At 40.9% G+C, this 17,461-nt stretch overlaps 1 protein-coding gene across 1 annotated transcript in view; it reads left to right on the forward strand.

Annotated features, from left to right (window-relative positions):
- The first annotated feature begins 12,876 nt into the window (after positions 1-12,876).
- Positions 12,877-17,461, forward strand: part of LOC139304583 (piezo-type mechanosensitive ion channel component 2-like) — a 54,262-nt gene continuing 49,677 nt past the window's right edge. The window contains exon 1 of the mRNA XM_070928518.1: positions 12,877-12,940. Coding sequence (XP_070784619.1) covers positions 12,877-12,940 — 64 coding nt within the window. The remainder of the gene's footprint in view (positions 12,941-17,461) is intronic.

Raw genomic sequence — 17,461 nt, forward strand, 5'->3', positions numbered from 1 at the left:
ACGACACATTACCGTGGAGAGTAATGATGTGATGTGTCAACACACAATCAGGCTCTTTTTTAACCTCATGTTTGTGATGCAAACATTTTTAGTTGCTTTAGAGGTTTCTGTTAAACTGAGCTACAGTAACAACCTTTTTTTAAACGTGGTACTTGTTGTTGAAACAACAACTAAGTCCGAGTAGTGAAGACTGATCTTCACAGCTGCAACATGTTGATGAACATTATCTCTCCAGAAAAACCTTTGACCACATTTACTCCCCGACAGTGGAAGAAGTATTCAAAACTTTAATTTAAGTAAAAGTAGCAATACCACATTGGACAAACCCTTTTTACAAGTAAAAGTCCTGCATTCATTCAGAAGAGTCACCAGCAAAGTGTACTTAAAGTGTCTATAATGTCTATAATATGAGCTGCAATGAGATCAGCGTGTTTGGGTCACTCTCACTGCTCTCCTTTAATGATTAAATGAATTAAATATTAAAAGAATGTTTAGTCATTAAAATGTATAATAATATAATTCTCCAGAGAGAGACATCTTCATTAGTTTAAAACCAAAGATATTTACAATTATTTAATAAAAGAGAAGCAGCAGATCCTCACTGACAAGAAGCCAGAAACAGAAAGATTTCTGAGTCGTATTTGAACTCAGCATCAATTTTAAAACCTTGTACTTTCTACTCTGTGTTTACTGTCCTGGTCACTATCTGATGATGTCATCACCCTGAGCCCCGTTACCATCTGCTGACCCCTCCAGCTGTCAGGTGAAGGGTTGCCATGGTAATGCAGGGGGTGGGGTGGGGGGCAGAGAGAGATTAGGACTGGGAGACAATCTAATGTAATCTGGTTTGGACTCAGGCAGACGAGGATGATGATGATGATGATGATGATAATTTGGGTCAGAGAAGGGGGGGACATTCAACATTTTAAAATATTTTCAGTGGTTCTAGATAAATAAAGTCAGATGATATCTCAGTCTACAATAATATTCAACACATCTGCAGCTTTTCCCTGATTACATATATTAAAGTGTAATAACATTATATTATTACTATAGTGTTATTATTTTATATTAGGCTACTATATTATGTATATATATATATATATATATATATATATATATATATACACATATATAATGGCTGCTGGAGTTACATAAATTAACTTATCTCAAGTATTGTAATATGTGATATAGTTTATGTATTTCTGTGCTTATATTATGTCTCTGTGGTGCTGTTACACGTGACTTTACTGTCAGAGATCAATTAAGTGTGATGACATGTATCTGCTCCTGTCAGAAACACAGTGAAGTTACAGCTGATCACTAGAAATGAGTCATGTACTGTGCTCTGACATCACAGAGCCCCAGAAATATTCAGTATTATACAGATATTTCAGAGATATTAGAGGTATTTAATAGATATATAACAGAGACACGATGCAGTAGTTTTTCCGGTCGGGAGAGTTTGAGTCTTTGTCGTCCTGCAGCAGGAAACACCCCGTTGCAACACACACACACTCACTGCAGTGTGATGAAGCAGAAATGATGCGCGCGCGCTCTCTCTCTCTCTCTCTCTCTCTCTCTCTCTCTCTCTCTCTGATACTCGATAATAAACGGATAATCACTTCTATCAGTAATAATTACCCCCCCTGTAAATCAAACCATCAGCAGATCTTTACCTGTCCTCGTGCAGGACGCTCGCCCTCTTCCTCCCAGTAAAGGACGCTTTTTTTTACTACATCATACGGCGGCGGAGCGTGGACGTCATGACGTAAGGTGTAGAGATCGCTGTTTTAAACCAGACGGTGAATGTGACGTGAAAATCACATTTTTATTTCTATTTATTTCATTTGTTTTCAGATGTTAAAGTTCATATTGAATCTTTACTGAATGTAGTAGTAATTATGTACATGTAATATTGTATATAAGTTACTGTAGTATACATTGTATACTACACTTACTGTGACACCCTGGGCTCAATAAAGTTCATCTAAATTTAATAATAAAAAAGAGGAACTTTTATCACTTAAATTACTGAACAGACAGAGTATAGTGATTTTACTAGGGCTGAACCTAATGCTTCAAAGCTTCTACCGTTGCCATGGTAATCAGTATTAGAATGCTTCTGGGTTTTTATCATTATATGCATTACCCCAAAAATCCCAAATAGCCTATGAAATAAGAAATATTAATTAATAATATTAATTAGTGTGTTATTGTCTGTGTGTGTGCAGCAAAGCCTTTGACACCATAAACCGTGAAATGGTCTGGAAAAACCTCTCCAAACTTGGAATACCACCCAAGTTTCTCTCCGTCCTGCAGCAACTGCATGATGGGATGCAAGCCAGAGTCCTCATGGGAGAACTCCAGTCACAGTCCTTCAAGGTCGATGTTGGGGTGATGCAAGGCTGTGTCTTGGCACTGGTCTTGTTCACGCGCCTCCTCTCAGCCATCACCCACCTCTTCCACCATGCCCTGGGACACAGAGATGGAGTTCACCTGGAGTACTGCCTTGACGGAAGTCTAATCAACATCCGAAGGCTCCAGGCCCATACAGAGACCTGCCAAATCTGTGTTCAAATCAGTCCTTTGGTCACCAGGTCAACATTCAAAAAACCAAAGTCATGGCACAACTCACTATCCCACCTCCTTCATCCCCCAGCTTCCAAATCAATGGTGTTTCACTCAAAGTAGTGGACCAGTTCACTTATCTTGGCTCCCTCGACATTGAAATAAACAGCCGCATCAACAAGCCTCGTCTGTCTTTGGGCGCCTCTGCAGAAGGGTTTTTGAAAATAAGAACCAAAAGGACAGTATTAGTAGTAGTTTACAATGCAGTATGTGCCTTTGCTCCGCAGAAACATGGATCCCATACAGACAGCATATCACAAACTTGGAGGCCTTCACATCCAATGCCTTCAAAAGATTCTCGACCTGTCTTGGGACAATCGAATTCCCCATACTAAGATTCTTTCCATGACCAACTCCACCTGCATGGAAGCAGCAATGGCATAATGTCCGCATGCCTGACCACCACCTACCCACCAAGCCCTCTATGGGCAACTCTGCGATGCAAAACGGGCTGCTGCCAAACAAAAAAGGCACAATAAGGACTATACCTAAGCCCCATCCATCTTGAACCTCTGGATAGATTGGCCTGGCAGGTCACCTGTGGCAGGTTGACCGAACAAATACATTACTTCAGCCAACAGAGGAGGACTAAAAGACGTGCCCAATGACACCAGAGGGCTTCATCTGGATTCTCTTGCCCCACCTGTGGATGAGTGTGTGGCTCACGTATTGGCATCCACAGCCACAGGAAGTGACACAGGACACCCCCACCCCCGTCCCTCAGAGCAAGCGGCATCATCGGACACGATGGACAGCTAGGAAAATGTGTGTTTGTGTGTGTGTTACTCACCAGTAAGACAGGAAGTGATTGATTCACACAGAAAAAGAAGAAGAAGAAGACATTGTGTTAATTGAATTCTTAATGTGAGTATTATTTATGTATACAGATATAAATATATCTCCATATATACTTCATGTTGAACTAACCACTGTAATCAAGCAGCGAGCAGCTTTCTGCCCAAAACCCAAACTTCTGTCTTACTTTCTTCAACATGTTTCTTCACACATTAATGTCCCACACAGACAAGAAAATATGAATCAATATTTCTTTTCTTCCAACTTCCAACAATCTGCATTCATTTTCTCAATTACAGTAAAACATAAGTAATTTCTAAATTTCACATCAAGAGATTTTTAAAACTCCAGAGAGAAAACGTAAACATGAAACATTAAAGTCTGATAAAAAGAATAAATTGTGTTAATAATGAATAGTAAAACAGTAAAACCATGTTTTTAAGGAATCAAGGTCATTTATTTGTCATTTAACACCACAGGGTTGCACAATGACATGTAGCCGCTTCATGCTACACACACAGAGAACATATGTAAATATAACAATATATAGTTATTTACATGTTTACCTAATCATCCAGAAAGTAATAATTCTGTCGTGCATTTTTTGATTTTAGTTGATTTTTATGTGTTTTTGTGGTTTTCTATCAGTATTTCTTCTTCACTTCTTTAAACAGTGAAGTCAAACCTCCAGAGATCAGAATGAACTTTGTTTATGTGATGAAATATTGAATCAATATTATCATCGTCATCAGTATTATCAGAATCACTCTGGATTGACGTGATTACTGTGTTTACACAACTGAAACAACATCTCACTTATTTAATAACAAATACACGATAAAATAACATCAGATTCATCAAACTATTTATAATCAGTAGACTTTCATGATTTATTCTGTTTATTAAAATGTTTGATATTCATTTAAATGGTAATGGTCAAGATAGGAAAGTAGGAAAATTCAGGTGGTCAAGGTGTCATAAAAACGGATATAAATACAAATATACAATATGCAGTCCCCCTTCTATCCCCCTAAAACACACTATCTAACACACACACACACACACACACACACACACACAGAGAAAGCATTTCCAAGCTGCTCTAGCATACACTAACACACACTAATAAAGCAAAAAATAAACACGATATGCAGTGGGATACATAATCCCAGTGAAACAAAAGAACTCTTCAGCTTTCTAATCAACCAATAAGTATACAAGTGTGTATACATGTGTTTGTACGTTCCTTTCATTTTACAGTCTAATTGCTGAAGGAACAAAAGACTGTTCTTATTTTCCTTCTCTTGCCCTGATGGCTTAGTTGGAACCTGTTGTGTCAAGGGAACCTCAGAATGAGGTCTTTAAACAACTGAGCAGCTGACATCTGTTCCCACCCAGTGACCCCACTCGCCATCTTGATCATGCACTGCAACCTATCTTGGTCTTGGTTGTGCATGTTACATCCATCAGTAAATCCTCTATCAACAACAAATAATATCATTTAGGGTCAGAGTGATTTATCTGACGTTAACTTCCTGTAAATGGGACACCCGAACAGGTTGTGAGAACTGCAGTGCACCCTGGGAATTATTTTGTCCAAACATACATCAGCAAACAGCATTAAAGAGTTAATTATTATTTATTTATCCAAATATTCATACAACCTGTTCTGTTTCCTCCTGAGTTTTAACAGCATGCATACGTTCTCTTTCCTAATGCTAACCCTAACCCAGCCTGCAGGTTGTCAGGATTTACATAAATATCATGTAGTCTTGTGTCCTTCTACATTTAAATATTAATAATAAATAAATAATAAGAACCATTGAGTGTTTTATTGATGAAGTGAAGTTCCTCTGGAAACTACTGGCTCTTAGAAAGAGTTACCGTAGAAACAGGAATGACTGAATCACATTTAAACATGTTTACTGATTCTTCTGATCAAAAGGTTCAATGGAGACAAACATGACAGACAAACATGATGGTGATGATGATGATGATGGGGATGGGGATGGGGATGATGGAGGACAGATCAGACTACATGAAACGGCGACATTACTAAAACGCAATAACTAAACACACACCAAGCTGACATTATATATAAACGTGTTTTACCTGTGCAGGTGTTCAGACGTCTCAGTGATGACGATGAAGTTGACGAAGGTTAAACTCCTTGAAATGATTTCTGTTGGTTTTATTCCTCTCTTTCTCTCTCTCTCTGTCACTGTGTCTCTTGTCCGGACTGTTGTTTGGATGGATTAGTGGTTTTTACTCTGACACATCAGGCCCCGCCCACTCACATTACCCCCCCCCACACACACACATCACAGCTGTCAATCTCAGGCTGGAGGTGGGGCTTACAGCTGAGGAGACAGCAGAGGAATGTGGGATTTGTAGTGTTTAGATCAGTGAAATCTACACTGAGCCATGGGGGTCAGTCCTGACACCCCTCAGTGTGTATTCATTGTATTCTGTGTTTTCTGGAATTTTTACTGTATGTTTTTGTCGAGATGTTAACGTCAACAGTGTGTCACAACTGTGCGAGCAGGGTAATAGGGAACACAGGGAATAGGACGCAAATGCAGAGCTGATGCCGGTCAGTAATTTAATAAACACAATAGGATACAAAGATTTACGGGATGGTGAGGCATGCGGGGGTCAAAACCAGAAAACAGTCCATTGAATAAATTGCAAAAACTTTTAACTTTTTTGGTATTATTAGTTTTAATTTATTTTATTGTCGTTGAAATGTGCTCAGCAGTCCAAGGCTGTAAGAATCAGTAGCCAATCAGGACTTTATTCAAGTTTGAAGTGCAAAAACGTTTTATTTATTTTAATTGAATTTCTTTTGTTGTTGTTGAAAACACATCGTTCCGAGACTGTACATTGTCAGATTCTTTGTAAGACCCTGCTATAGTTGCATTGTTAGAAATAAGTCATTTATTCGACACACATTTTAAAAAATCAACATTACTTAGTCATACTTTCAAATCTCCCTGCGGCGGGCCGCCTAACCCCGTCAAAAGATACTTGCCACTGGGCTTAACCATTTTTCTGGGGGAAACCCTGCAACCCCTCAGTATCGAAGACCAACTGGTAGAACAAGTACAATGATTTAAATACTTTGGGACAGAGGTAGACACCTCCTTGTCCTTTTCCCAGCATGCCGACTCTGTGTACAAGAAAGCCCAGCAGTGCCTCCACCTGCTGAGGAAGCTCCTGACCTTTAATCAGCGAGAACATGTAACCCCGGTTTACAGGACACTCATTAAATCTATACTCACTTTTAATATTTCATCCTGGTCCAACACCTGCACCACCAAACACAAAACTCTCCAACATAACTGACCAGGCCAGCAAAATAATTGGTTCATCCCAAACTGCCCTATCTGAACTGTATACCCAGTAAGTAAAGGAAAGCAATTCTGATCAAGCAGGACCCCCCTCACCCCATCCACCAATCCTTCCAGTTACCGCCATCAAGTATACGCTACAAAGTCCCACTGGGCCGGAAAAACATCTACAAAAAATATTCTATTCCTCTATATAACACCCTGAACACATTAAAATAGGCACTGTACTCTTTAAACACTGTTCTTGTCAGTTTTAGTTTTAACAGTTTTAGTCCTATTCTCTGTGTGCGAGTATGTGTATGTGTGTTTTTAAAGGTGTTTTAAAAATGCATTAGATTATTATAGTTATCTTATCTCCTCTGTAAATTCACTCATCGTTCAGAACGACATTTTAACCCTGGTGAAATGACAGGATGTGGTCTGCCTGAAGCGCTGCGCCGATCAGCTCAAGGCCTCCACCATCATCCCCGTCCCCAAAAAAACAGGGCCCACAGGATTAAATGACTACAGACCCGTCGCCCTGACCTCTGTGGTCATGAAATCATTTGAACGCCTGGTCTTGTTCCACCTCAAATCCATCACCGACCCTCTGCTGGACCCCCTGCAGTTCGCCTACAGAACCAACAGGTCTGTAGACAACGCCGTCAACTTGGCCCTACACTCCAGCACCTGGACTCCACAGGATACTATGCCAGGATCCTGTTTGTGGACTTCAGCTCTGCCTTCAACACGATCGTCCCGGCTCTTCTTCAGGACAAGCTCTCCCAGCTGAACGTGCCTGACCCCACCTGCAGGTGGATCACAGATTTCCTGTCTGACAGGAAGCAGCACGTGAAGCTGGAGAAACACGTCTCAGACTCGCGGACGATCAGCACCGGCTCCCCTCAAGGCTGTGTTCTTCCTCCTCTACTCTTCTCCCTGTACACCAACAGCTGCACCTCCAGTCACCAGTCCGTCAAGCTCCTGAAGTTCGCGGACGACACCGCCCTCATCGGACTCATCGGACTCATCTCTGGAGAGGATGAGTCTGCCTACAGGTGGGAGATTGACCATCTGGTGACCTGGTGCAACAGCAACAACCTGGAGCTTAACGCTTCAAAGACAGTGGAGATGGTTGTTGACTTTAGGAAGAGCGCAGCCCCACCCGCCCCCATCACCCTGTGTGACTCTCCAGTGGACACTGTGGAGTCCTTCCGTTTCCTGGGCTCCATCAGCCAGGACCTCCGGTGGGAGCTGAACATCAGCTCCCTCATCAAGAAAGCCCAACAGAGGATGTACTTCCTGAGGCAGCTGAGGAAGTTTAACCTGCCACAAAAAATGCTGGTTCACTTCTACACTGCCATCATAGAGTCCATCCTCACCTCCTCCATCACTGTCTGGTACGCTGCTGCCTCCACCAAAGACAGACGCAGACTGCAGCGTATCATACACTCTGCAGAGAGGGTGATCGACTGCAACCTCCCATCTCTTCAGGACCTGTACTCCTCCAGGACCCTGAGGAGAGCAGGGAAGATCGCTGCCGACCCCTCAATTCAATTTTCAATTCAATTTTATTTATATAGCGCCTAATCACAACAAAAGTCATCTCATGACACTTTACAAATAGAGCAGGTCTAGACCGACTCTTTATAATGTTATTACAGAGACCCAACAGTTCCCACCATGAGCAAGCACCCTCCCACCCCGGACACCATCTGTTCGACCCTCTCCCCTCTGGCAGGAGGCTGCGGTCCATCAGGACCAAAACCTCCTGACACAAAAACAGTTTCTTCCCCTCTGCAGTCAACCTGACAAACTCACATTGACCCTAACCCATTTTTCTTTTTGAGTTAGGGTTAGGGTTCAAATACTGGTGACTTTAGGGTCATGACTTCATGTCAATGAAGACACACTGATGTGTTGTTGAATGTACTGAATTTGCACACATGCTGTTATGGTGGTTTGACTGTGTTCAGGGGCGGACCCAGGGATTTTGGGCCCCATGAAATGATTTCACATTGGGCCCCACCACCACAGCCCATGTCCTCCAGAATTCAGTCAACCCATTCAAAGCTTGAAATAACTACCTTCACCTCTTTCTCCACTTCCACACTCCTCCCTGACAAAACTGTCTCACTTCAAACTGTTCAGCATCAACACATTTTCATATTTATTTTTTTCATAATAATAATAAAAAAATAAATGTAAGCCAACTGACACAACGCTGCTCACCTCCTCCTTCAGTTGGGAGTAGAGCTAGTTCATTGATAGGAGTATGGGGATGGGGAGACAGGGCTGCTGAGCCTGAATACAGAGGCTCTCTGGATGTTTATGTTTAGCCAAAAATACTGTTTATCTTTCCTTTAAAACAGATTTGCTGTTGCAGATTAGTCGTATATAAACATGATTGTTAAGAGACAGAGTTTGACTCTTTATTTCAGGTGTTTGTGTCTGCTGTTGTTGATGGTTCTTTCCTCAGTTATCTGTGAATTTTTGTCTCCCTCTGCAGGTCGCTGTCAACAACTGCAGCTTTAAACCTGATTTGATTGATGTAATGGTAGAAGTTTTGAGAAACTTTAGTTGCCATGTGTCCAAACAGTCACATGGTAACTAAATGTTATTCTGAGTCATTGAAGTCAGTCATTTTCTTTACATTTTGATATATTTCACTAATTAGAACTAGAAGTGTTAAAAAAGAATGACAGGATAGATGTGGAGCAGTGAACTTACACAATGCAGGATTTGTGGATCAGAAGTGATGATTGAGAGGGATTCTGTTTGTATGAGTCTATACCTTCATAGAATGCCTTGAATTATATTTTCAGCTTGATGTATCTTCACTAAATAACTGCAAGTCTGAACTGATGATGTGATGTTGAAACAGCCGTGACAATGTGTGGCTGGTGTTGTTTTCACCTTGTGAGTTTGTGTGTGTGTCATCATGGCAACATGTGGTCCTGGAGACACAGACTGTAGCTAAACTACCACAGAAGAGGTTTTGAGTACTTTGCCAGGTGTTTATCTGTCTGTCTGTGGACAGATATTGTCAACGTGATAGCTTCCCAACAGTGTAAAATGCAGTCGCGAAACTTTACAGGTTTGTAGTTGAGATCAAAATGAAGGCAAGACACTGAACCCTGACTTTCTCCCTGATGGAGACCAGCACCTTGCATGGCAGCTCCGTCGCCATCGGTGTGTGAATGTGTGAGTGAATGAGACTTAACCATGAAGGTTAAAAGCGCTATATAAGTGAGACCATTTACCATTTAGCTGTATTTTCAGATTCTGGCGTTCTTTTTTGCCTTTTCCAGAAAACTGCCAACCCCAGCTTTAAAATTCTATGTTAGTATGTGGGTGTGATTGGAATGTCAATGTAATTAATTATTAATATTAATGGGTCAATTAAGATTTAAGGTAAATAAAAAGAATGCAGTTTGATAGAAGTTGGAAACACTGTATTGTCTCAGATATTATTGTGCTGAAGCATCAAACTCGTTTCGTTTTTACAGATAACAAATTAACTTTATCTTAACTTTATTTATTAATGAATTGTTCCCTTAACAGACCATTTGAACAACCTTAAAGGTTCTATGTGGAGTTTTCAGAAAGTGATTGTTATCAATGACACCGGGGGTGGTTAAGTGAACGGCAGTCAGCATCCTGTTGCTCCTACAGAGTGTGGGTGCGAGCCATAGATTTATAAAGAGCCCGAACAGTGACCCTAACGCCTAGGAAAATAACTCTGGATTTGGCTGTTAGTGAATTTTACAATTTTTAGGCCAAATGATACGATGAGGGACTATTTAAGTGTTCGTACTGGGAAGTTGATATACCTCAAAAAGTATTATCCGCAGATTTACAGATGTCTCTTTCACAATGTAAGTCTATGAGAAAAAGCATTTTTGGGCCAGTGTGCAAAACATGACGGACCCAGAAGTTGTAATTACATGGTTTGACCACTATGTCAGTTTGGCTTCAAAGCCCAGCGCTAGTTCCTGGGGGCTTGGTGAAAGCAAGAATCCTGGGCATCGGCCAGAACAGTGAAGTGACATACACCAGACAGATTTACTGTGATTTACAATCACATTTAGAATAACTTTACTGTCTGTAATGTTCCTATATTTTATTTGGACCATTGGCTCCGTGATACAAACTAGCTGACTGTTTGTAAGTTACTAAGTTACGAAGCAACCGATGCCCAATCCATGCTGTATAGCTAAGTTACAGCTAGCTGGCTAACATTACCTTAGCTTAGGTTACAGTTAGCGAGTTGTCCAACCCTGCCTTGCATTGCTCTTGGATATTAGAAAGCGATCCTTAGTTATACACTAGGGTTGGGCGATATGTTAAGTTTTTTTTTCTGTTCAGCCCAACAGCCGGCGATTGCTGATATATTTGCACATTCTCGTGTGTGTTTCAGCTGGGAGATGCATGTGAGTGGCATTCCACAAGCTCTCTTAGCTTTTTTTAGTACTACTACTATTACTTTCCTTATTAAACAGAAACACAACCGCATACCTTCTGAATTCAAGTTTCTCTTCTATCGGACTAAGACTAGCTTAAATGCCTTGTTAACTCATCATAAAACACACTTCATACAACAGAAACGAACTAAAACTCACCTTTGTCGGCCTGTCTGGGTTAGCTTGCTGGACGAGAGTCACTGGGCAACGGCTCTCACTCGTACTTCGGACACAGACCATTAAATTAGTGAATTAAAAAAGGCAGTTAGCGAGCAAGCAAGCTAAGGTTAGCCAGTTAGCTGTGACTTAGCTCACGCCGCATGGATCTGGCGTTGGTTGCTTTGTAACGTTAGTCGACAAAGTGATTTGCAAATGTTAGCAGACTCCATTTCTAAGTTAATGTTAGCTAGTGTTGCACACTGTTGGCGCTCTAGGGGAGCTGAATATGGAGCTGGGGAGGGTCAGGCACTCAGGAGCGCTCATAACGTCACCTCCTTTGGATTTTCCGCCAAAAAATCGTCTGGAATCCTTTACATAGAAATCAGTCTACAGGCTGTTATAAGCAACCGAGAAAGTCAGGGACTCATTTTTAAGTTACGTTACAATCCGTTAACACTGACGATAAAAAGCGATGAATACATGTAAATTGTTATATATAGTTCCTTTAATTGAATCATCATGAATGAATGAATTCATTTGTAAAGTAAGAACTAAAGTATGTGGAGAGACCTGTTCACATACTTTTGGACACATATTATAGATGATTTATTAATAACTAAAAAAAGTTGTTATTGTTGTTTTTTCTTTTGTATTAATTTCTTTTAGTTTTCTTTGTGGAGGGGGCATGGTCTCATTTTCCTATTTGAATTGATTTACTCCTTACCTTACCTTCTGATTGGCCGAGGCAGCTGTCACTCAGCTGATGGGCGGGGCCTATGAGCTCCTATAGGTCTGATCTCCGGTCAGTATTTGAGTGTCGGTGTGTTTTTCAGCGGCTGAGGAGAGAAGAAGAAAAGAAAGAAGTTTAAATATCCTCCAGTTTGTTTTTCCTGCTGGAAAAGAGACAAAGGAACAAGAAGAAGAAGAAGAAGAAGAAACAACAGCAGCAGCAGTAGAAGAAGAAGAAGAAGAAGAAGAAGAAAAAAAGTTTGTGGAGAGAAAAACTAAAAGAAGCTTCACAGTTGTTTTCCGCGGGATTTTGTTTTTTTTTTTTTACAGAAAATGTAACTTCTGCTGCCGGAGCGGAGCCAGACCTTCAGACAGACAGACAGGCAGAGAGACAGACAGACAGAGAGATAGACAGACAGGAGGGAAGTTTGTTTGAAAATTTTCAATCTGTGGTTGATCTTAAACTGGCAGACACTCAGCATCAGTGTCTCGTCTGTCTGTCTGTCTGTCTGTCTCTCTCTCATTTTACCTGTCTGTCTCTCTGTCTGTCTATCTGTCTGTCTGTCTGTGTGTGTGTCACGGAGGATGGCACCGGGGTGTGTCGCCGCCGTCAGACGGACCCGCGGCCCCTCCGGCGGGCACACAGAGCTCTGACAGCCCGCTGCTGCTGAGGACGGAACCAGAACCACAACTGGACCTGCATCCGTAAACCCGGATTAAGACAGTGGATTCAGATCTAAGTGAACTGAAGTGGATTAGCTGGGTTCAGGATGTCCTCAGAGCTGGCTGTAGGTGTGGTCTTCAGGGTTTTGCTGCCTCTCAGTTTGACTGCAGGTAAGATCTGGTTCAGTTTTTATGTTTATGGTTCTTGAAGTTATTTCTGGGTCACTGATGGTACTGCAGGAAGTACTAATACCACATTGTACAAATACTAATGTTACAAGTAAAAGTCCTGCATTCAAAATGTTACTTCAGTAAAAGTATAATCAGGAAAATGTACTTAAAGTATTTAAAGTAGAAGTACTCGATGTCCCCTGTGAGTGTATCTAATGATATACTATATAAATAGATGAATAAATAAATAGTTATCATCACTGATAATAATGATAATAATAATAATAATAATAACAATAATGTGTCAGCATCATTTACTTTTGTAGCTTCTCAGTTGAACTATATAATATAGTTTATTTATTTTTATACTTTATAAAACACTCAACTGTAAATATTTTTTCATTAACAATTCATTATTTTCTTAATGAATCAATTGAAGAAAATTGTGAGAAATTCATCCCAAACACTCAAAGTGAACGTTTTCAAAATATTATAAATACATTATATATTTTACACACAGCACATAGAAGCTCATATGAGCCCCAGAGGCACCTCATCGTAGAACACCTGACTTCCTCCGTGAGGGGATGAAGGCTGGGAATACAATAAAGCCTCCTGCTGTGAGGAAGAGGAGATGTCTGTATGTAGTCAACAACATTGACACATTGAAAGACTGATGTCCTCTGTGAAAGCAGAAGTTCAAACTCACTCGCTCATTAACGTGAAGCCACAACAACAGATTCTGTCTGATGTCCTCAGGCTGCTCTGCCTCAACTTTCTGTGATTTACAGAGTTTCCTGGTGGACAGAAAGCTTCACTTGTTGCTAAAGTAACCGCTAACTGCTGCTGACTGTAGTTGCCATCAGCTAGCTTAGTTAGCCGTGCAGCTAGCGGTCCTCTGCCCGGACCGGTAGCTCGGATAATTCACAGTTCAGGCAGAGCAGCTGGAGGACATCAGAGGGAAAATATTTTCTCCATAAAATGATTCAGTTTCACTAAAATCAGTAAAATAAAGTTATAAAGTTGTGTTTTTGTACAGTAATCAGTGAGGCCCGGCCCCCAGAAACACTGTGCAATTGTTTGATATTTTCTAATTCTTGTCTCATTTGTGGTCTGATAAACAGTAAATTCATCAAATTCAGGTTAAAAACAATAACGTATTTGGTCTTTGGAAACAGAAATGCTGTTTGTGTTTATTTGCATATAGAGCAGGAAGTGAGATCTGATCACAAGTGGTCACTCGAGACGCATGTTAACACCAGTTGTGCGCGGGGCCAGAGAGAGACCCTGCTCTTAGCTACAATGTTGGAGGACTAAACGCTCTAAACTCTGGTTGCACGAGTTGATGCTGACAGTGATTGTTGCCACAAGTGCAACAAGTGTTTTCGTGTAAGGGTGGAAACACGAGCAATCTTTGGAAACATGTAGTGAAAGTGCGTCACATACAGGCGGAGGAATGGTAAGTTTTTGACTGCCTTGTCCCTGACTTACTTGTTTTTATGTAGAAGACCAAGATGTTTGGTTGAAATGTGCTGGAGTTTTTTAAGTTTTGTACAAATTAGAGTCATTGACAAGTTAGTTTCCATGAAAAGGTTAAAGTGAGCCCTGAAATGTTCTGATGATCAAAAACTGGACTGATTATTTAACTTAAATTTTTCTTTTTTTAATGTGTCTAAGTTTGGAATGTTTGAGAAAAGACGACAAGATGGAGGATTTGATGAGGATTTACTCAATGTGTTTCACAGACAGAAGATGGTCTGAAGTGTTTCAGTTGTTTCCTTTATATTTATTTATCTCTGAGCGTCCTCAGATCTGGGATCAGATCTTCTGTGTTTATGGAGGTTCACACATGCTCAGTGCATCGTTACTCTGTCTGTTGCACATTAATATCTTCGGTTTCTCACAGTTTAAAAAGTCAATGTTGCTTAACTCCTGTGTGTAAAACCTGATCAGCTGTGAAGCAGAGACATATATATATATATACATATGGATGTTGTCATGTCCACTTTGTCCAACAACTCTGGTTTGATGTTTTTTAATAATAAAAAGATCAACATTCAATCTAGTCTAATAATATTTACATTTACATATTATTTACAACATTCTCATGTTTGTAACTGAACTCTAGTCAGTATGTTTACTGTGTGCAGATTTAACTGGACTGTAAACACAGTAGACATAAATAGAAGACCAACACTGAAACCACACACACACACACACACACACACACACACACACACACACACACACACACACTGCTGTCAGTAGGAAACCTTGTAACTCCAACATATCGTCTGTAAACAGGAAACAGTCTAAAATGAGAAATGAGTTTGTATATTATCTGTTTTGACATTGAAGTGAATCGACCAAATACTCAGCAGTATGTTAGAGAACCATATAAACACACACAGACAGTACTTTTACTGCTGCTCCTTTAGTTAATACTACAGTGAATGCAGTACTGTTACACTCTGGTTTGGAATCAGCGTTTTTTGAAAGAGGTCTGATGTTCTGAATCACTTAGAAGGATCAGAGTTAGAAACCTGGAACATTTCATTGCACAACAGAAATGATTCAGAAACACTTCAGAAATGCTCCTAAAATCACAAAAAAGAAAGAAAAGGGGGAAGAAAAATAACATTTTATTTTCCAGAAACATGTCAGACTCTCTCCAGAAATGTTACTAAAACACTACCGAAACATTTCAGAAAAACTGAACACTGAAGAAACTTTCCCAAAACACTCGATGGAAAGAATCCAGAAACGATTTACATGCGCTGAATAACCTGCAGCTACAAGCTGAACTGCTGTCAGGCTCAAAGTGACCCTGGAAGTCAAGTTAAACTGTAATAAAGGTTTTTAACACAACAATAAAACTGATCAAATTTCAAAAGTTGTCACTTGAGAGGCTCAAATATTGATCTGTATGTCAAATCATTTATTCAGCCCACAGTTTACTTATAACACTAACAAAGAGGGCCCTGGTTCCCCTACATGCAGGCTTCACTGAATTAATCTGGATTTATAGTGGACCCAAGGGGTTAACAAGAGTCCTGCTGCAGGTTTGATTTATAGTTATAGATTTTACCTCTATAACAGTAAATGATCAGTGTGCTGCTTTATATTCAGTAACTGTGTTTTATTGATATTTTATTTTATAGACGCGTCATCCATCTTTAAATACAGTATGTGGTGGAGACGTGTCGGCCATCTTTATATACGGTCTACGGTGGAGATGCGTCGGCCATCTTTATATACAGTCTGTGGTGGAGACGCGTCGGCCATCTTTATATACAGTCTGCGGTGGAGACGCGTCAGCCATCTTTATATACAGTCTGTGGTGGAGACGCGTCGTCCATCTTTTATAAACAGTCTGTGGTGGAGACGCGTCGTCCATCTTTATATACAGTCTGTGGTGGAGACACGTCGGCCATCTTTATATATAGTCTGTGGTGGAGACGCGTCGGCCATCATTATATACAATGTGTGGTGGAGACGCGTCGTCCATCTTTATGTACAGTCTGTGGTGGAGACGCGTCGGCCATCATTATATATAGTCTGCGGTGGAGACGCGTCAGCCATCTTTATATACAGTCTGTGGTGGAGACGTGTCGGCCATCTTTATATACAGTCTGTGGTGGAGACGCGTCGTCCATCTTTATAAACAGCCTGTGGTGGAGACGTGTCGGCCATCTTTATATACAGTCTGTGGTGGAGACGCGTTGGCCATCTTTATATACGGTCTGTGGTGGAGACGCGTCGTCCATCTTTATATACAGTCTACGGTGGTGATGGTGCTACCAATTCCTGCAGGTGTCCCAACTTTTCTTGATTACTTACAGCCCCCTCTGTCTGCAGTAGTGTTGGAACACACTGTGGTACCATACCCACGTGAGCATTATTTGAACAGTATTGTACTGCAGAAAGTAGTGTGTTGCTATAAAAATGGCGAGGAAAAGGCAATTAACAATGGAAGAGAGACAGACCATCATAGCACTTAAAAATGTAGGTCGTTCCTACAGAGAAATTGCGAAGAAAGTCAAGGTGTCAGTGAGTACAGTTTCCTTCACCATCAAAAGGCACTCAGAAACTGGGGGAAACTCTGACAGGAAGAGATCTGGCAGACCCAAAGCCACAACACAATCAGAAGACAAGTTTCTGAGAGTCAACAGCTTGCGTGATAGGCGGCTCACAGGACAAGGATTTTTGTACGCCGTCGAGTAGGGCGAAAGGATGGTTCCTCAGTGTGTGACATCAACTGTCAAACATGGAGGAGGAAGCGTGATGGTCTGGGGCTGTTTTGCTGGATCCAGGGTCGGTGACTTGTATAGAATGAGAGGCACCCTGAACCAAAACGGCTACCACAGCATTCTGCAGCGCCATGCAGTACCCTCTGGTATGCACCTAATTGGTCAGGGGTTCATCCTACAGCAAGATAATGACCCAAAACGTAAGTCCAAGCTATGCCAGAACTACCTTAGGAAAAAAGAACAAGATGGTAAGCTTGAAAACATGGAGTGG

This window comes from Enoplosus armatus, chromosome 21 (genome assembly GCF_043641665.1).
Source record: "Enoplosus armatus isolate fEnoArm2 chromosome 21, fEnoArm2.hap1, whole genome shotgun sequence".
In the NCBI taxonomy this organism is placed as follows: domain Eukaryota; kingdom Metazoa; phylum Chordata; class Actinopteri; order Centrarchiformes; family Enoplosidae; genus Enoplosus; species Enoplosus armatus.